Raw genomic sequence first — 21,994 nt, forward strand, 5'->3', positions numbered from 1 at the left:
AGTCAAGACAAGCACAAACATCCTTTTATTGCATAGCTGTGAAGCATACAAAAGAAATGAGGGAAAGGTCAAAAGGTGCAAAGAGTTTTAAAACATGTTGCAGCGGGGTAAAAACTCAGTGTTTCCGTGTATGTACATGAACAAAGAATATGTGCACCCTGTGCAGAACGGACAAAATGAGAGATTGCAAACACAAAGTCAAGGTTTAGATCACCCCTGCCCTGTGCAGTGAGTACAGGGGGCTCATCTGAGGAAAAGAGGTGAGTCAAAAGAGTGCAAAAGAGTGCGGGGTGGTGCCAAAATAGGGTTAGTAAGTTGAAATGTAATGCATGTGTCCCATGAGGAGGTGAAGGTGAACTCTGCAGGCCGGGCAAATCTTAAAGTGAGCCCTAAGACTGGGAGTTTTTCATGTTCTTAATCTCCAGCTCCAGCTGTTTGACGCGCACGTCTCTCTGGTTGAGGAGCTCTCTCAGCCGTCGGATTTCCTCCTGTTGCTTGTGGAACTTGAGACGCAACTGTGGACAAGACACATTCACAACAGTGTTATTCATACTGCAGATGGGTAGGGGAGGGCGGGCAGCCTCTTTAATCTGATTTTACTCATTAAAGTGTCACTGCATAGTGTCCTCTTGCTGCCCAGCTACTATAACAACTCATTGCATAGTAATCCATCCATTAGTTGTTGCAGCGGTTGTTGAGGAACAGTGCAGGATCATTAAAGTAATTAGGATAGAGGGACAATGAATAACTGAGATATTTTGAACCTAAAAAGTGGTGGACTGGCAATCAGTCGAAAAACTGATGATAAAAACAAATGCAAAATATCTCGGACATCCACAATGGGAATAAATATGTGAAAAATGTCAAAACTAAATGGTCTGTACCTCGTTCTCCGTCCTTGGTGGTGAGCAAAGTCCAAGGTCGTCTCCATTGCTCACGGGCGTCCGACTCTTGTCTGCAAGGCCGCTGTCCTCTTTGCTGTCTTTGGTTCCCAGTTGGTCCTGAATGTACGCCAGCTGTAGCATGCCCGGTCTGCTCAGAGACCTGCGACTGTCCAGAGAATTCCCCAGCCCTTTGCTCGTCTCTGAAAACGACTCCGCTATTTGACTTCCAGGCTTAAGAGACATCAACACAGGGTCTGGAGGGGGGGGGGGGTGACCAAAAAGATGAGTTGCATATAGGGCTTGCAACCGGCTGAGACTTGTCCAGGCCCTACTAAATTGCAAACATTTACAAATGCACATTGCAGCAACAAGCATAAATCTTTGCTGACCTTTGTCGATGCCACTGAGCCACTCCTCTGCAGTTAAAGCAGGCTTGTTACTAGCTGTCATTGGATAGATGTCGTCTTGGTACGACTCCGACTGGAAACATATACATTGGACATTCACAACCAGACAAACCAAAGTAGAACTACAAGTATGAAAAATACAACAAAACATGTAAAATGGCACCACGTGGTCTTACCCTGCGGGGTACGATCATGGCTAGAGGTTCAATGAGACTCTTGATTGTCACCAGTTTGTAGAACCTGAACACCTCGCAGGAGGTGACGTCCAGGCCTCTCTTTGGCATCATACCTGCAGGAGATCACACATGTGGAGTGACTAATTTGGAAAGGTTTATAAATTATTAAATTAAAATGAATTGACTGTTTTTGACAGTTAGACGCTTCAAAGTGCGACAGGTAATCCATATATAATCAATACATATAAATACAGCATGCTTCTGTTTATTCATCCAATCATTTTCCATCTTTCATCCAGCTTTGTTTATCTACTCCAATGTAGGGACTGTACAGTATGTATGCAGCAATGAATGGGTATTGATTAGGCTCGAATATTGTTAGTTGTAGATGAGGGTTGTTACCACTGCACAGAGTCAACATGGTGTTAATTACCTCCAAGATCAATAATTATTATGATTATTATGAGTGATTATTACTCTTTGAATGTGGATATGTTGGATAAGTTTTCTTCCTGTTTCTGTTTGGGTTTTGAATGCATTAATGGACAGGGGCTTGTGTGTGCTGCATGTTGTATGATGTCTCTCTTATTCATACAACTCTTTGTAGTACTGGCAGTACATGATAGTTTTACAATGTGTACTGATGATACGAACAGTAACTGGCTAATAAAACAGCCATCCCATAACAGCTGTGTCTCCTCTACTTCTAGTTTAACAGCAAGCAAGTTTAAGAAGAATAATGTCTGTCTGTTGGTCTGAAGGCCTCATGCTGCACGTCACTTCACATGATCTACTAACGACACACTGGCTGCCATCAGATGGTTTGGCTATTCAAATATGGCTGACTTATTTGCACAGCAGTTTTGCTTACAGGTGCAAGAGAGTCAGCGCAGCCAGAAGTTTCCAAACAGATCATTTTTCATATGACAATGCAACATCCAGGAAAGTAGAATTTGAAAGTAAATGTAAGTGTTGTGTGTGTGTGTGTGTGTGTGTGTGTGTGTCTGTGCCTGTGTGTTCCTTACCCAGTCCTTTCTGAGGTAAGAGCGAGCGGTACTCTGTTAGGTAGTGGATGTACGGTTTTTCTGTGCTGATCTCATAGTACCTGATATTCCCATCACCCTGACAGGAGGCAAGAGAAGTCTTTGTAACCATAATATTCAAAGCGTTTGGTTTATGAACGTCTAGACGGTGTCTGGTTGCGTTCAAAGACCCACCTTCCCAGCAAGGTAGAGCATGTGTGTGTCAGGGTCAAAGAAAGGGAAGATGACTCCTGAGGAACCGTCCAGGTTCTCCTCTAACAAAGGCACAGACATATCATCCTGCAAACACACACAGAGACCAACAATTGTACCAAAAAAGCAACAACTTGGGCACAAACAGCGCGCAACAACCATCCCGCATATCAAAACACTCTATCATTTAAATCCACTTCTGCATAAGAGGCACTCTCTCCAGCGCTGATTTAAAAATACTCAGCGCTCAATCCCTAATCCGTGCTTCAGCCATAATCCTCCACCCACGATACACTCACACTCGCACACATCAAAACACACAACTCTGCTACATCCACAAAATAACAAACTAACAGGTGTGGTCAGGGCCCTGGGCACTGACACAATCAAAAAGATAATAACTTCACTCCACTTTGACACCGGCTGAGTGAATTCTTTAAGTAAAACAGGGTGTGGTTTAATATGTTTACTAATCTGACCACTAGGTGGCGGAGTTGTGCATCAGACCTTATGGTGTGTGTGTGTGGGGGGCTTTATTCTGCAATACTGTCATATTTATAAGATTGTCAGTGGTGAGGGAATATCCAGATGCTTTGCTCAAGTAAAAATACTGATAAAACGAAGTGAAGCACTTTTACTTTTATCATTAAAAGTAAATTTAAGTATTGTTGTTGTACCTGCCACTAATAATTACTTACTAATTACTCCTTTGATGTGAACGTTGTTATTTATGACAGTATTAGATTGTCAGTATTTATATATAGACAGATTAACTGCATTCAACTGTTGTAGTTGGTTGAGACTTTTCTCCATTCTTCTCTTTTTTTGTGACATAGTACATGATATGATAAAAATGACGTCTGAGAAGTTTAGAGGCCAATGTCTCAGACATCTGAAATATGACACAGTGTGTGTGTATGTGTGTTTTTTTAATTTAAAATGTGTTTTTACTATGAAACTGAAAGTGCAAACACATGTACAGGAGTAAAAAGTACAATCTTACCCTCTGGGGTGTAGTCGACAGTAGCATAAAGTTGCCTGATATCGACTTTCTGCCACTAAAGATTATGCATCAGGATGGGAAGAGCTTATGTGTATTATGTGTTTTCATGATGTTTTTGTCGCATACGAGCACATTTGGAGCAAAACAGATGAACTGATGAGCTGCTAGACATCATTTCCAACAGGCTTTTAATGTCATGTATGTTTAATATTTAACTCCTCTAACCTTCTGTCAATGTTTGTCTTTTTTTATTTTATATGATATATTATTTCTATTTGTTTACCTTATACACTCTGTTGTGAATTTCTTTGTAACACCCAGATAATATTGAACCTACAATAATTAATACAAATGCAAAACAAAATGACACAATTTAACATGAATAGAATAGAATAGAATAGAACATCTCTCTCTAAAAAAAAACCCTCAACCAAACTGAACATTATCACCATAATGAAGGAGGACGATTCGGTGTAACTAGCAACTCACTGTTAATGTCTTTTTCATTCTCTCTCTCTTTTGCTTTTGCTCAGGGGTGTTAATGCTGTAGATGAGGAAACAGAGCTGCCTGGAGCTGTGACCGCTCTTGTGTAATGAGGTGACAATTACTTACATAAAAACATGATATTAATATTAATTCTCTGTGGTTGTTGTGGGCTTGTGACTTGGGCCTGCATTCTAATATTTTGTGTTGAAATCACTATTTATACTCTAAACTTTTAAAATCTTTGATCCAGACGAAAGGTTGCAGCTTGTAAATAGATCGTAGGTATGAGTTATTTCTGTCAGAATAAACCTTGCTGTGCTGTACACCTGATTGAACTTCCTCTCACCTGATCCCACAGTGCTATCTGTCGTTCGTTCCAGCGTGAAGTGCCTGATGTGAGGAGCATCTTCATGTTTCCCAGGATCAACACCTTACTGGCTTTGTGGGTCTTGCTGCTGGATGTCTGCAAACACACAACACAACACATTAAACACTTAAACATTTATCATTCATTTTTTAAGTAATATGAAAGGTGTAGACTTTCGATTATAGCACAATGATGAAATGTCTCCTATACTGTTATGTCTGTTCATGCAAGCTTGCAAAGGGTGTGAGGGCAGACCAGTGTTAAGAGTGTGAGTCTTTGCTTGGTGACCCAGAGGTCTGTGGAGTTATGCCGTGGGCCGGTCCAGACCAGAGGTGTCAGTTTTGGCTGTGTGGTGCTGGATGAGTGCCTGAGCGGCCCCACTGGGAGAGGGGAAACAGAGCAGGGAACTCCCACTTATGCAACACAGGTCGTCACAACTGAGCCTCAAAAAATATCTGGCGCCGATCAGTTATAATTGATTTTCATTTTGATTTTATATCCCCAGGAATTTTAAAGCTGTGATTGCAGATGCAAAGAGACAGTTTGCAGGGAAAACACACAATTTTTCTGCAAGTGCATCTAAGAGAATTCTCTGTGTAACAAGGAGTGAGGTGAGAAAAAATCATAGGATGTGTAAATGAGCTGTTGATAATGCAACAGAGTCTCATACACAACAAAGTATTTCAACTAGTGTATCAACAACAGTATCTTCTTTTAAAAGCAGACTAAAAACATTTCTTTTCTCACAAGCTTTTAGTTTTTAATTGTGTTGTACATTTCCTTCTTTTTGTCTTTTATATGTATTTTACGTGTATTCCTTATGTAATGTTGTGCTTTGTTTTGTTTTTGCGAAGCACATTGAGTTTGCGCTTGTTGCATGAAATGTGCTATATAAAATTGTTGTTGTTGTAGTGTTTAGTTGCCAACTGAATTTATGACAACTGAAGTTTTACATTTTTTATTATCCTCAAAAAGTGATGAATTTCAGATATTTTAAGATCTAAAAATCTCTGTAGTTTACAGCAACACTACATAAGCTAGTACATACTGAAATAACAACTACATAACTGGAAATCACTGCATTTCCTGTCATGTTTTTGCAGGATTATTACCTTAGAAAGGCATTAAAACAACACACACACACAGTGAGCATTACCTGCAGTAGGTTTCCTGAGCGCGGCTCCATCAGCCGGACCTTCCTGTCCTTGGAGGTGGTGGCGAGGAGAGTGCAGTCTGTGTTGAAAGACATGGACAGGACCACGTCTGAGTGGTGGCTGATGGTCCGTACGGGGTTCTTGATCACCTGCTCTGGACAGTCCAGGTTCCAGATCATTATCTGCAGGTGTGAAAAGGGCAGGAGGTGCAGGCACACACACACACACACACACACACACACACACACACACACACACACACACACAGTCAGTTTGATTTGCAACTCAAATAGTGGTTGGTTGTTTTCATGCAAGGTTAAATTTGTAAGCTTCTTTAAAGAAGAGTTTGACATTTTGGGAAATCGGTTCATTTGCTCTCCCACTGAGCCTTTGACTAGAAGATAAAACTCTCACACTCACGTCTGCACGGTAAATAGAAAGGTAAATACACAAAGTAAGACTACACAGCCAACAGCTGCTTAGATGCTGTGCAAAAACCAAAACTGACTTGTTGTGGTTTTATGACAAGTCTTTTGCTTTGAGTTTGCCAAGCAACCAACAGTCTTGGTGACTATAGGTGAAAAGCCGACCATCAAGGACTGGAAATGCAATAATCACGCAAATGGAGGTCGCCACACAAATCTTCAGACATTCTTCACTTGGAGGAACTCATGATGCTGCACTTGTTCGTATCCTAAATCCTAAATCCTACATGCATGGCAAACTGCCAGATTTGTCAGATTGTCAGAAAACTTTGTGTTGATAGAGATTTTTAGGTCATTATACATAATAATAAAGAAAAGTCAAAAGATTATATTCTATAAATGAAAACCAACATCAGCAACAAAAAAAATATTCACATGACATAAAAATGTAATGCTCTGTGTGTCATGGGCACCTTTTTTTTTTTTTAACAGACCTTGATATTGTTTTTGCTGTGTATTTTCATGTTTTATAGTTGTATTGTTATTGATTTCTTCATGCACCAATCTGTCACCAATCAATCTTTGTTTAGGCACAAGCAACTACAGGCACCGTTGCCGGTGTTTAACACTAATGCGCTTTAAGACAGTCCTGGAAAGAGTTGCTGGCGATGCCTCATACAGTTACTCAATGCTATAATAACCAGAGATCTGTACTGTAGCTGCAATCCATCTCCACTGCTGTGAACAGCTTGTTGCATTGCAACACAGAGTTTCTTATAGTACATGTCACAGCAACAACTGACTTCATTTCTTATCATAGAAACATTTAGCCAACTTTGTGCTCTGGTTAGTGTTTCAGAGTGTGTTTCTGTGTCACCTTGTAGTCGTAGCCTGTACTGAAGAGGATGTTGTTGGCGGTCGGGTGCCACTCGACGAGGCTCACTCTGCGGCTGTGACCCTGAAGCTCCTTCCATGGGACTGTCAGGTTCTTCAGCACACCGTGAGGAGGGATATCCCACACTTTCACCTGCACAAACACACACACAAGACCACATTAAAACACACACACACACAAAAAACCCAAATCAATCTCTGCACATAACTCCTCTGCAGTTATATAAAAGAGCCGATGTGGAAATAATCCTGGGATGTACGGCCCACTGACTATGGAATCAAATTATACAACTCGCTCTTTGGGACGCTCTTTGTAAAAAGTAGTGTGAAGATGACATAATGAAACCTGTTGACTGCTCTTTTCTCTTTCTGTCTACAGGGGTTTTGTTCTGATCGTCTCTGCCAGGTCAGAGCTGAGGAATGTGAGGAATGACTTCTCGTTCTTCTTAAGACTAAACTGAAGGGCGGTCGACTCATCCCCCTGCTGCTACATGCTCATCTTCTGGGGCAAATGATAACATGTCAATGAACCTTTTGGAAAATGTGCTGACGGTGCGTATGTGTGTGTGTATGGGTGTGTGTGTGTGTGTGTGTGTGGGTGTGTGTACAAACCGTTGTGTCCTCTGAGGCTGAGGCGATGCTGTAGTCGTTGAAGGGATTCCACTTGATGTCCAACACGTTGCCTCTGTGGCCCGACACTCTGGGTTGGAGAGGGTCCAATTTACCCGTCTGATAGAGGACAACACAAAAATAAACAAAAGGAATTGATTACACTTTAGTTATTAGAATCAATATTTGTGTTACATGCATCACATACTTTACAAAACTCTACACTGTACATGCAGACATGAGGACATTTTGAGTGTTCATCATCAGTGTCAAGAAGATCCACTCATGTGGGTTTACTATATATCATTCTTGTTATACATAATAAGGTTAGAGAATACAGTCCTGAAGTTGAGTTCAGTCGCTTTTCTCATTTTATTGTGATTACTGATATTTGATTTATTGTGTTGTTTGTTACTATATTTGACTGATTTATTGCTGATTAAAATACTAATGTATCTAACCTGGTGTTTACTAAATGCCACTTAAAAATATCTATTTACAAATACATTCCAGGAATTAAGATAGATAGGCATTCATCCCTGCATTCATACAGTGTGTACAATGCCTTCATTTCATAACAGCGGATACGAAACAGGTTTTTGACCTTTGTTTAACTGGGACGTCTCTTAAAAACAGAAATCTGTTTTCCCAGAGAGATCCTGCCTAAAATAGCAGCATAATTATGGGACGCAAAGCAGCATAGTACCAACGTAGTACATAGAAGGTACAGTAAGAGGTTAAGGACAGGGAAAGAATAAAGACTATACATTGGAAGGACTGCACTTGGACATTGGAGTCCTTTGAAAGTTCATGTTGTTGAAATCGTTTAAGCCGACCAGTGTCTGTAATTTCAGAGTTTTTTTGGAGTTAAATCCGAGTGGACGCAGCCGCCCACATGAAAGCTCTGTGACTGAGCTCTGTGCATGGCCGTGGTGAAGAACAGAGCAGAGCAGAGAGTCGAGAGAGCGAAGGGCTGCAGTCTGACAATGTACAGAGCTTAAAGCAGAATTAACTCAGATTTTGGCCACTTAGCAGCAGCAAAACAAGTTGTAAACACACCACTGACATATCCTCACCCAGTACGGTTGTTGTGGCAAACGCGTTAGCAAACAGCTGCTTAATGAATGTCAGTCAAATATTCACTTCATCCCAGAGTGTGCACTGTTTTTTCCCACTAACTCCAAACTAGTGAACTATCTCACTCTCTACTAGTAGTGGATGAATGAGCTGCTGTGTTCACCAACTTTGTTTGTCTGCTGTTTTGGTGCCAGTAGTAAACAGTGAGTTTATCAGAGTGCTACTCCTGCTGTAAAATGTAGCTGAAAGACACACACACACACACACACACACACACACACACACACACACACACACACACACACACACACACACACACAAAGAAGTTGTAGAGTGGCAGGGAGATGGAGAATTATTTATTCTCAATGCATGTAGTTACTCGATAGAGTATCAGTGATTCACAGTTCAGAAAAATCCAAATAAATGCAGCAGAGATATTCTCAGTTTCTGAACACTCATTTTACCTGTCAAAACCTGCTGCCTCAATTACCCACAATGCCATTTGACTGTTTTTTTTTTTTTTTCCCATACTTTTCATGCTGCCTCTTGTGACATAACTTGTGTTAGTTTATCAGACTTTGCACCGCTGTCTCTTGAACCTCAATAGGCCTTGCACGACTTTTTTCATGTGTGTCCTTTGATCCCTTGAAACCCACTGGCCCGCCGGCAGGCACAGCATGCGTTAGAAGCAATGGGATCCACAGGCAGGTTTTAAGCCTAAAATAAAAGCCTATGTGTGAGTAAAATGCGTGAAAATCTGTGACATAGGCTTGTTGGCTCACCTGGTAGCACGAAGCCATGGAGGCTTTGTCCTACCTGCAGTTCCACGTGTTCAAATCTGTCCTGCTTACCTGTCTAAATTTACTATTCAATCATAACAAAAACATTTTTTTTTAAACTCTTTTAAAACAATCGTATCCAAGTAGAGGAAACAGGACAGGTTGATCTGTGTGTGTTAGGTTAAGGGTTGGCTCTGGTGTTCTCTTAATCCTCCATGACATTAAAATGAAACACACACACACACACACTGTAATCTATGCTCTATGTTGCTTGAGGTCCTCTACTTCAACTATAGCACTCATTATCCAGTTTGTATGAACATAACCTTTTTTCAACTGACTCACACACACACACACACACACACACACACACACACACACACACACACACACACCTGCGGGCCACATTACAGTGCAGGTAAGGTGTGTCTGGAACAAAGGAATGATGTAACCTTTGTATGTGCTCCCAGCGAACCCATCACAGTGAGTAGAACAAAGCTCTTCTGTTCTTATATTTATGTGTGTTAACTACGTTCTCCACAGAACTATAGCTTATCTGTAAGTGCACACACACATAGGTGAGATGTGGAGGCCGTTGGGGGGAGGGAGAGGAGGAGGAGGAGGAGGAGGAGGAGGAGGAGGAGGAGGAGGAGAGAGGGGGGGGAGTCCAGAAGTTTCACTTCTTCGAGACAGGAGGGGAAGAGGTGGTCAGAAGATGAGTTATGTCATTCCTGAGCTCATATGCAACTCTTGCCCGTGCCAGGAAGGTAGTGATAATTCACCGAGACGATTTAAAAAGATGGAGACAGACGGAGAGAGGGAGAGAGGAGGGAGAGGTGTTCGGCTTGATGAATCACTCCGCACCGAGGATTTACAGCAGGACTGTAAATTTTTACCTGCACACGAGTGGAGCAGCCAGGCTGAGTTTACTAGAGAGATCAGTATTGTTACTGATAACACCGGTAGATGTGATAATATCCATAAATAATGTCTGGAAGAGCGTCGGATGAAACACTTCTGAGCAGACGCGGGTCAGAGAGATAAGATCAGAATAATGGTGGGGACCACATGTGACGTTTAGGTTGTGGTGAATGAGCTGCCGCGGGGTTTCCTGGTATTTAGACAGTCTTGTGGCTCCACTGCTGCTGCGCTATTTATATTGTGAGAGCAGAGCTGTCTTTTCCAGGTGTGCTGTGTGTGCAGGGGCATAAAGTGGCCATGAAAGACTCACTTTTTTTTTTGCCTTTACTTACTCACTTCTGACTTAAACTGCCACCTTGAAAACAGAGACAATTTTGTTTTTGAAATTTCTGAAGTCCATTGAGTATTTACAGGATAGTTTGTTCCCTAAAAGGGGTTTCAAATTACTCAAGGAAATGTTTTGAGCTCAAATCACTCAATAAAAAACAGACAAAGATGGCACAATAACTCTGCCTGTAATAGAAAACCTTAATATTTGTACTATATGTTTAGTACTGTAATATTAAGACTGAACTGCCATTTGATTTCACTTTAATATTGATGACTTTTAATCTGCTATTATTTATTTTATTGACTAATTTTTACTTATGTGCTATGTTTTAAATTGTTTTATTGGTTTTATATAGTGTTATTTTAATGCATTTTATTTTATTGTTTTTATTCTGTTTTGTTTTATGTACATTTTATGTCTTATGCCGATTGTATATTTTATGTTTAATTTTGTACAGCACTTTGGTCCACTGGGTTTTTTAAAGTGCTTTATAAATAAAGTTGGTATGGTAATATTAAATTTATGTCAGTCATTTTCTGTTTTGAAGGGAGGATTATTTTGTTTGGTACTAACCACTCACTTCAAGTCCATTTCATTTCGTTTGTACAGCACCAAATCATAACATAGATTATCTCAACTCAAGGTAGTTGAGGTCAAGACTTTATTACTTCATTATTTTATTGAGAGAAACCCACAGAGAGCAAAACGGGAAGAAACCTCAAACAGAACTTTTTTTCTAAATCATCGAAAAAAGATGCACCAATCTAAGATGTAATATTTCTTTGCCTAAACTTTCACTTTACAGCCTGTATAGCTACGTCCATCTCTTCTACTCTTGTCAGCATGTTTGTAGCCATTTTCTCTGATGTGTTGATGGTTTGATGTATACTGTAAGTAAAATGTCATTCATTTCTAATGAGTTCCTCTGGATGGACAATTGTGAAAAGGTGAGGTCTGTTTGAATCTGGCCTACAAAAAAAATCAATGTCCATACCGCTGGATCTGAAAATACAGATACTATTAGTCTGTTATTTCAACTAAGAGGTGCAGACACTCACATGATGGATGGACAGGACCAGGAAGGCCCCTCCTCCGGCACACTCAGTGATGACTGCCAGGAAACGTGGGTTGACAGCACAGAAGTTGTTGTCCTGAACGCTGCGTGTGATTGGCACGCCATCATAGCAGCTCTCCTTGGTGGCGGCCTTACCAAACACGTGGCGGAACTTGGAGCTGCGGTACTGAGGACGCCATGTCATCTGAGAGAGCACAGAGGGAGGGGGGGAGGGAGGGAGGGAGGGATGAGAAAGAGAGGAGAGGTCAGTCAAGGAGAATCATCCATCTCGCACAGTTATCGTGACGGGGCATTTTATAGGTGTTAGTACTCCTGCTGCTTCCTCACATGCAAACACAGCAAGGGACCAATTGTGCAAAACATCAGCAGCACTGGCATCATCACACTGTAAGAAGACACTGTCTTATATGAGTACAAAAGTTAAAAAGGCCTTTACAATCATGAACACATGATTAAAAAACAGAAAAATAATAGTAAGATAATAAAAGAAAACAGTAGTGTGGTTTTCTTATCTGCTTTGTGTTATATCCCTTTCATAAAGTGGCTTTTTTCCACCGACTTTGATGATATTTACTGCAAATGTACTTGTCTTGCCTATGTTTCACACATGATGCAAATCTCCCACCAAAAATAGACAGAGAAAAAAACCTGTTGATGACACATTGACATCATGTCAGCAACATTACATAAAACTGACACCTTCGCCTGTTTCTGGGCTGAATCTAAATAGATAGATATGAAGGAAAAAATGTATTTTTTTTAACTGTTCTAGCAGCTGAAAATGGAGTAACTGATATTTTCTATTAAAAATAATCATGAATCTATATAATAATGTAAAGAAATCCAATATTTGAGGAACCTTTAAACTTGAACATACACACACACTTCATCTTGTGGCGTTCCACAGGGATGTATTTTAGTCCCACTTCTATTCCCATGATATGATAACAGTGAGTTTTGATGTTGTTTGACTTGATTCTGCTTTTCTTGTGTTTCAATCACTGCAAACAATCACTGAGCTTCTTGACATCTAACAGTTGCTGGTAGAAAACTGATCACTTCCTTTGGAAAAAAACAATACAATTTGCATCCAGATCAAACATACTTAGTCAGTGTGATGGATTAATATGCATAATATGATGGAAAAATCATTGAATAAGAAACAATTGTGATTTATGTGGGTGGTGTAATGTGTAAACATGTCTGGTGAGGTGAGCATCAAAGGTACCACAGAACAATACTGACAGTGTCAGGATCTAGTGTTGCCATTACAAGGATCTCTCTTTAGATTGCTTCTTCAAAGCTTCAAGGAAATGAAATTTGCATATCTAAAAATAAATTCATTAGACACCACCTTGTGCTGCACCCTCAAATCTACTCTACAATAAGTTGTTTTGAATGTATAAAATGTATCACACTAGTGAAGTGAGTGTAATATCTCAGGAGGACCCGATTAGGATTAGGTGAAAGGCCAAAGGTTAAGGTTATTGTGACACACATTCACCACAGATATGTGTGAAAACCTTGTTGATGTTTTAAGAATAGAACAAGAGCAGAGATTGTTTATATGTCGTACATGTCAATATTTAAAGTGTGTTTTATGTAACAAGGTCAAGCTTTCAGGATTTTTCCTTTATTAACATTTCTTGGCCTTGACTTTGGTGTAAAATAAGTTCCTCAATCAAGAGTATAACGCTTAATGAATATAGAAAGGAACGCCAATGAGACAATTATTGAGTCTCTTTTTAGCTACTTTCCTAAAGCCAGTCGATGCATATGTCATTACTGTGAGAGATACATCGAGTGGCTGCGGTCCACAGGGACGCGGTCCGGCCAGCCAGTGTGTCTGCTCTGCTACTCTGCCTGGATCCCTGCCCGCCTGCTGCATGGTCATTACTTATAAATTAGGGGTGGAGTAGTAGAGTGATGGACATGAAAAAAAAAAAGGACCCAAACAACAACGTAGAGCAGACACAGTGAGAGCAAAGAGACGGTGGGGGGGGACACAACAAAGGATGCATAAATGCACCACAAGGATCTGTTTTTCTTAGAAATCATACGTCACCTACAAACAATCCTGCCCCTAAAAACAGTGACATCATTGTGCTGATTTATGTGGACTGCTCACTGGTGATTCAGTTGGCGGCTAAATAAACACAACCGCGTGTGACATCACAGTGAGGGAAGTAAAAATAACAGTATTTGGTCAGCATGAAGCAGGTGGGGCTGCAGCAGCGCCGTCTGGAAAAGAAGCTGAGTGGAGAAATGAGTAGGAAAAAAAAAAGGAGAATCCCAGAAAGTGACAGAAATGGACGGTTGGAGATCACGACTCCCCGTGTCTAAGCTTTCTCTTCCACCTCTCAGCTTCTACCCCCGGGGCCAGCACTGAGAGCCTCGTACTGTCACACAGGAATGTTTCCTCACCTGACAAAGAGCTTCTCAGGTGTTTAAAGAGTCTGAGTGCCTCTGAGACGAAATCTGTCAAATCCACAGGATCATGCATGAAGCTCTTCCTGCAGTACTGTTCACACACCATTAACTTATCAGCATTTGTTACACATTTTTCCCGCTTCAATAAACTAAACAGTGACAAAGGCATCGTAGCAAATTTGAATAATATGATACTGATACGACTGCAGCTCTGTGAGACTGCACTTTGAGTTAAACACTAAAGCTTCGGTAAGCACGGCAACATGTTCACACTGACAAAACACACATGCACTATAACAGCAATTAGGCTATAATGTTTCTACTAGCATGTTAGCATGCTAAAATTAACATTAATAAAGGACCGTGGGTCATAAACTAGTGTATTTTCCATAATTGAAATACTGACCAGATGATGGTGCTATTTTTAGGGATTCATCAATGTGTGAACCCAATGGCATCATGGCAATAAAGTTAAAAGATGAAGATGGAGAAAATTGATCACAAAAGATTCATCCTCTGATGACCATGATTGTCTGAATGTTTTATATTATTTGTATTCTTTGTATCATATTATACAGTACCTATAGATCATGGTGATTATGCTCGCAGTGGAGTTCTAAAATTGTACATCCAACTGCTAAACAGAAATGAATTGTGCTTATTTGGAAAAAAAACAATTTAGTTTCAATCAAATTGTTAATGAATCAAAAAAAATCACTGCGGTTGTGCCTGACCTTACCATGTATACTTCAGATTCCCTCCTGCTGAGTCATCCGTGTAGTTGTAAAGCTATTCCAATTATGTAAACCCAACTGTCTCTGATAACACGCAGCGTTACAATACAAACTTTCCAACATACATGACTGATCATTATCTTCCTTTGTCTTTGCGAAAGAAAAGGCCACACGCTGTACAGTACATAACACAAGAACTATTTAAGGGCAACTTCCTTATAGGAGCTTGAGTATGTTAACAACTAAAAAAGCCGACACGCATGAGGGCGTGAGAGAAATTGACTCCCTGACAGGCATGAACTGTAATACACTTTTTACTTCAGCATATGAATGCCTCCGCGAGGGGGTGGGTATTTTGATAAAAGGACTGAAAGCAGCGGCCATGCACTTCCCAACCAGAGCACAGCACATCTGGGTTGTGGAAATCAGCATTCATGTTCTGCTGAGGCTTACACGCCCAGAGAGAGAAGCTTCCAGGGCAGAAAGCTAAGACATCTTGTCACATCTAAATCAGGTTGTAATCAGGCCAGTGGCAGCTTCCTCTCAGCTGCCGTCTTACAGCAGGTACACAGCGGGGGCTGCAGGGTGGGCCGAGTCTCTCCCTGCTCCTCCTCGCAGAACTGATGACGAAAAACACTATTCTGGCTATTTTTACACCGGCTTCTCGCTGATCAAAAAGACAACCAGGCACGTTCACTGACAGCAGGGGGAAGAAAAAAAAAATTTACTCTCAAGAACTTTCTTTGACATGCTTTATGTCTGGCACAATTTGACAAAAAAGGAGATGCAGTCAGAGGGAAATTTATTTAAGTCCATGACCAGTGAGTCACAGCAGCGACCGCAATAAGGGGGCTGTAAAAACAGTCATAAAACTAAACTGAAAACACAGATATGATTTTAAAAAAGAGATATAGCGTAGTACATCTGGTTTGTTCGGCCGTGGCTGTGGTGTGGGTCTGTGTATATGTGCATAGCATTCACCAATCCCTCACCTACAGGCAGTGTTTTAAGCACCTCATAACTCATAAACATGCACACTAGCAGCCACTCCTCTCTTCGGCCCGCTGCTGCAGGAGACGGAGTTCAAAGTTTACACTCTGGTGTCAAGATATCAGTTACTCAAGCAGCGTAGGGCCTGAAACCATTAAAGAAAGAAGCAGAAGAAAATCTGCTAATCCAAACACTCCCATCAATGGACCATCATCAATACCTGCAACTGTTTGTCTGCAACCACTCGTGGCTCTTCCTTATCCTTAAAAAATATTGACTTGGTGACACCGAATCTAATCTGAAGATCCGCTATCTAAGGCGTTCGCTGGCCGCGCTCTGTCCCAATCTGGAGATGTAATATTTTGTAAACGCTCACAGTGAAACTCAAGACAAGGAATGTACAGGTGTTAAGATACGCTGAGGCAGTGTGTGTGTGTTCACATGTCCATTGTGTGTGTGTGTGTGTGTGTGTGTGTGTTTGAGTGGTTGAGACAGTCTGATATCATACACAGAAGACAGCTTAGAACCGCTGTCTTGTAATAGGATAACAGCCACGCTGGTAATCCAATAGCAGCTACACTGCTATATGTGCACATGTGAATGAGTATGAAAGGATAAAGACAGGATATGGTCGTGTGTGTGCCCTTCTGTATGTGTGTGTGTTTGAGTCACTGTGTTTACAAGGAGAATCTTGTCTCTTTGCGCATACACAACAGCATAAACATAAGCTCTCTGGATGACCTCTGAAGAACAAACCACGGATTCACGTTTTCTACGGTGCTGCAAAGAAAACTGAATCAAGTTACGACATCTAGGAGAGGGTGTGTTTGTGCAGATGCTGTCATGCACAAACTCACGCACACATGAAAAAAAAAACACATCTTGGTTTCTTTTTCGCCAGAGCTGCATCATCAGCACCTCAGTGGCAAAGTCCAAACATGTCCACGTTTTCTGCATCACTCGGTCATTTCATCCAACTTCATCACATTTGGACATTCAGATCTTCAGGATTAGCTCACAGTCGTCCTTTATTCTCAGTGGGTGTTTCACAGGTGTGTGAGTGCATGAGCAGACAAAGGTGTATTAATGATTAACATACACAGGAGTCTGATGGGCAGGGTGTGGAGAATTTGAATGACACCATTCGACTCAAGAATGAAAAAACAAAACAACTTGTCAACTTCATTGTGTGTGTTATGTATTGTAAAACTGCACCTCATTGGGTTTTCTTGGGTTTTCATAGCATCTGTTGATCTATATACATATTGTAGCTGAGCTTTGTAAATGTTTTTATTTCTTTCAGCCTATTTCAAGCACCGAAAAGACCAGAAAATGAGCAGAAAAGACATTTCTAAATCTAGTATAGATGTGAAGACAGAAACTTAAACGAGCCTCATTTTTATAGCCATGGTTTTTATGTTGTTACGATTTTGTTTGGAGACACACGGATTACGCTACGAACAACTCAGATCTTCTCAACCACTTTATCTGGAAGTAATAATCCATTGGTTACAGAGGAAAAGTGTACAGTAAGTTGGACCAGGAAGTCGGTATGTTGACTGCAGTGAACGTTTACAACCGTTTGCTTTCAGTTTGTTTCTCTTCCAAGTTAGCAAGGGGAATTTATTTACAACCTGTCTCAAGGTCTCTTATTGTAGTATCCCTGTTATTATCACTGTTCGAAACAAGAGCAAAAACAATTGATACCAAAGATGTAATAAAGTGGAATTATCTGTTGGTGGCGATCGTCCAAAATTACCAAGCTTTCAAATTTATCTTAGCCATTTATTGATGTGAAGATTTGCTGTTGGCTTGCTACGTATCACTACAATGGCTACTGAGCCCACAGCCGCTCTGATGCAAGTAGTTCAATATTTCTGTAGTATTACAAACTGGGTGTCTGCCCAGAGAAATTACTGCATGAAGTTCCAACTAATGCAAACCAAACATTTCCTCCTGCTGGAGCTTCACATAAAAAGCTTTTTATGTGAATCAACACAAGCTAATTTAGGAAGTTATCACAGGAAATTCAATATATCATGCATCAAAAAATGCATCTACAGAGACAATGCAGTGTGAATATTTCGTTGAGGAGCTGCTGCAGACCGTACATCTCCGACGTGTCAGCCAGGTGCTATGACTCCATACCTGGCAGCATAGATTCAGTTGCTCACAGACTGACTGTAAGAGTCCAGTCGCTGACTGACCTCTTTATCAAGATGTCAACACTTTGTTTGTGCTGCTCCCAGAGTTTCCTGACTGAAGAATCGAACCACATTGAGTATTACCACCTGTAACTATAGGTGTCGCCAAAACAACCAGAAAAATCCTCTTCAAGGCCGCCAATTTCCGGCCACACGGTGAGCAGGTATCCCATTAGCTCAGTGGTTTCCCATTGCGGGGTTCTCATCATTTCCCCAATGAGGAGGAGAGTACACAGTTCCTGTACTGTAGGTCCATTAGCCACATGCAAAGATTAAGTGCAAGACAATACAATGCAAATCAAGGATCCTCTTACAGAGACAGGACACCTATACAGAGGCAGCCAGTAAGGTTGGATGTTGGTACAAAAACTACAATAGATTCAGTGATTTCTTTTGGGAATTATAAACATGTTAAAGCAGAAGTAAGCGATCCGGTCGTTTTGGCTAATGCTGCGTTCCAGGCAGGCTTTTGAAACCGTAAATTACAGCTTCAAGTCACAACTTACGACTTTGTAGCGTTTCAGGCAACCCACTCGTGTTTTTCCGACCTGTTTTACCTGTGAAAGTCACTATAACGGCCACTCGTAACTTCCGACCCGTGAACTCGTACCAGATCGAACTGGTACGACTTCACAGGTCAGAAAAACACGAGTTACGAGTTGCCTTGAACGCACCATAACAGTCCTCGTCCCTACGTCACCACATTCACGGCATCCCTTGGCTGCACACACAGCCCTTCATGCCGTTCTCTCTCCTCATTGGATAAAAACTGTAGGATACGAGAAAAGTTTTCTCCTCGGCTCAGAGCAGAGCAGAGTGACTGACAGACCCGTGTTTCCGTCTAAACACTCTATGTAAGTGATTGCTGTCGGAAGATATAACTATTTAAGACTTATCTTAACACAAATATATCGCTTACTTCTGCTTTAATTCTCCTTCTTTGTTAATCAAGAAAATATACCTAACTATGGGAAACACCAGTCTAAATCTTGGGCTTAAATAGGAAAAATCTACAGATTTAGAAAATGAAAAAGTGAAAATAAACCAGCCTGAGAAGCTGATTGAGCACATTTCAGTCAAGACTCAAAAAGCACAGAGCTTCGATACCCGGCCCTGACTGCACTTCCACAGTTTGGACCAAAAAACCCTCTGCTCATAGATCCATAATCCTTTGACGTGAGAAACAGGATACCAGGCTTAATGAAAAGACCTCGAACAGACTGCCATTCAAACCACAAGGCACATACTTCAGCCAACGCTGGTGTTTTCAAGGGTGGACGCCACCATAAATAACCATCTGTGGGTAGAGATGACTTGACCGGGACGGTGGATGATGATGTCATTTTCACTGTCGTGGAACAACTTAAGTTTCATATTGGCATTTTTCTGTCATCAGCAAAAAATAGAAAATACTTCCACGCTGAATGCCGCCCAATGAGTGGCTACGTGTCCAAGTTTAGGGGAAATAGGATAATTAAAATAAATCTGTGCTGTGCAGGGAAAGTTTTTTTCTTTTTTTTTTAGTTCTTTTCCAAATATGCATGGATTCAGGCAAAGGGCTGGTTTGAGGGAAGATTTTCTGTTTCATCTTGTTCAAGCCTGTCTCCTGCACATGCACACACACTCCTGAGTTTGATTCCCCAGGGTAAAAAACTCTCTCTTTCTCTCTCTCTCTCTCTGTCTCTCTCTCTCTCCTTCTCCCTCAAACACACACACACACACACACACACTCTCACACACTAAACAGTAAAGATCGATAACAGAATGTCAAATCGCAGACACTGTTCGGAGAGAGAGCAGGACATGAAAGAAAGTCAGAAGAGAGACACCTCAGATGTGAAAAAAAGAGAAAAACAGTTGAGCAAGAGGGAGTGTATGTGTGTGAGGAGTGTGAGGAGGAGTGAGGCAAACTGGGAGTCGAGGAGCACTCACCCTGTCGAGTGAGTCTTCACCGGCACGAGGAGCAGCAGCAGCAGCAGCAGCAGGTCCTTGAGAAAAAAGTTAAGTCTCTGTGTCTGAGTGGCAGCCAGAAGAAGGAGGAGGAAAGAACTCACTCTTCTTGCTTTATCTCAAGCACATGGAGATTCTGGTTCCTCTTCTTCGGACAAACACATGCACACTGACACACACACACACACACACACACACACTCAGACATACACAACACACACAACACACACACACACACACAGACACACACACTCACACACAAGCAGGCAACCTGTCCAGAAATCTTAATGTCCTGTCCAAGTAGAGTCCTGATCGAGCTGCTGCTGCTGCTGCTTCTTCTTTTGATGTGCACACAGACAGACAGCCCGAGGAGACGGTGGGTGTGTGTGCAGCATGAAGGCCGGAGCGTGTGTGAACAAGCAGGGGGAGAACGCAGGAGTGTGTACACTCCCAGAGAGGGGAGGTGACTACAAGGAGAGACGGAGAGGGAGGGAGGGAGGGAGGGAGGGAGGGAGGGAGCAGGTAATCACACTCCCTCTCTTTCCTTGAGAGCCGCTCCCTCCTCGCGTCACTCCTCCACAATGTTTGCTCAATCAGGATGTCTCACTCCATCTTTGAGGGGAAGGAGGAGAGCAAGAAAACCGCAGACACTCTTTGTCCGACTTGTATAAACTCTATACATTTATCTCCGTAACTATGAATGCCTTTTCCCAGAGAGACAACACATCATGTCTCCAAGCAGAACATCAGCAATTTGCCAATTCATTCAATTGGCAACTGTCTTGATAATTATTTAACAATTATTTAACTGTTTCAACCATTTGTCAAACACAAATTCTGAACATTTCGAGGGTTTAGCTTCTTAAATGTGAGAATGTGCTGCTTTTCTTCGTCGTAATGTGATAGTTTAGGAAATATCAATGACAAACTAATTAAATGATAAGGAAAATATGTGCTTGCTATGGCACGTGAATTACAGTAATATGGTACCAGGCAAAGATTTGTACAATACACGGCAGAGAAGTGCAACAGTCGCATTTTAAATGATAGATCCATCAAATGTTTTTCAACTTTGATTGAAACAATTCATAATGGCTCAAAGTGGCTGTGGATTAATTTCCTTTGAATCATCTCATCATTTCATCACAGAAACACTGCATCCCATATCACCCACATTTTGTAATTAGACTCTCCCCAGCTGACATATGGCATCATTATCTAAACTCCTGTATCAATCCACAGAAGACCAATACCAATGTTTCCTGTCCACCTCATGAAGAGTAAACTGGACACAACTGGTGAAATGTACATTTATAAGACAAAGACAGCATCTCTGGACTTTTTGACTTGCCTCTGCCTTTCACCACTCCACTCCAATAAAGGAGATAGACTTTTATTTTGAAAGAAGCTAAAGTTGGGACACATTTAAACAGCAAAAAGGGACTTTCCTCTGCATACCTGACTATTAGCTGTGTTAGGTTTTTGTATGAATTCATCAATTCATTCTCAAGCTGCACAGAACAAGAGTGCAGACCAGATGTTCTCCACTGCAAAGACACCAAACTAATATTTCTACCTAATGTAATAATCTCTGGCAGCCCCTCTCAAACCATCTGTCCTCTCTGAAGTTTGATCTCACACTCCTCAGTCCAAGCACCTTCACATTAAAAGCATAAAGGTAGATTGGTTGGACTGTTTGGTACCATGCCCAACTGCTTAATAAAAAAAATCCTATTCAACCATTCACATGGCTGCTGCTGGACAGTCAGCGCTCCAAGTCAAACTCAAACATTACGTAACGGCACATCGGCACCAGAGGCTAGCCTATCAGGTCGATAGGAGAACGGGTTGAAAAAAAGCTG

General features: G+C 41.3%; 1 protein-coding gene across 2 annotated transcripts in view; it reads right to left on the reverse strand.

The window, feature by feature from the left end:
- coro2aa (coronin 2Aa) overlaps positions 1–21,994 on the reverse strand; it is a 37,914-nt gene continuing 15,920 nt past the window's right edge. Inside the window, exons 1-12 of one of the 2 annotated variants that reach the window (XM_085781113.1) lie at positions 20,115–20,545; positions 11,808–12,008; positions 7,645–7,761; positions 7,016–7,165; positions 5,716–5,895; positions 4,539–4,655; positions 2,685–2,789; positions 2,493–2,589; positions 1,468–1,580; positions 1,274–1,364; positions 885–1,138; positions 1–515 (exon numbers count right to left, since the gene is read on the reverse strand). In XM_085781113.1, the coding sequence (XP_085637239.1) occupies positions 390–515; positions 885–1,138; positions 1,274–1,364; positions 1,468–1,580; positions 2,493–2,589; positions 2,685–2,789; positions 4,539–4,655; positions 5,716–5,895; positions 7,016–7,165; positions 7,645–7,761; positions 11,808–12,008 (1,551 nt within the window). In that variant the 5' untranslated portion in view covers positions 20,115–20,545 and the 3' untranslated portion in view covers positions 1–389. Of the gene's footprint in view, positions 516–884; positions 1,139–1,273; positions 1,365–1,467; positions 1,581–2,492; positions 2,590–2,684; positions 2,790–4,538; positions 4,656–5,715; positions 5,896–7,015; positions 7,166–7,644; positions 7,762–11,807; positions 12,009–20,114; positions 20,546–21,994 lie in introns of those variants that run through there. The other variant, XM_085781105.1, reaches the window with a different exon arrangement.

This window comes from Trachurus japonicus, chromosome 1 (assembly GCF_045865225.1).
Source record: "Trachurus japonicus isolate A0001 chromosome 1, Traja_1.0".
Taxonomy (NCBI): Eukaryota; Metazoa; Chordata; class Actinopteri; order Carangiformes; family Carangidae; genus Trachurus; species Trachurus japonicus.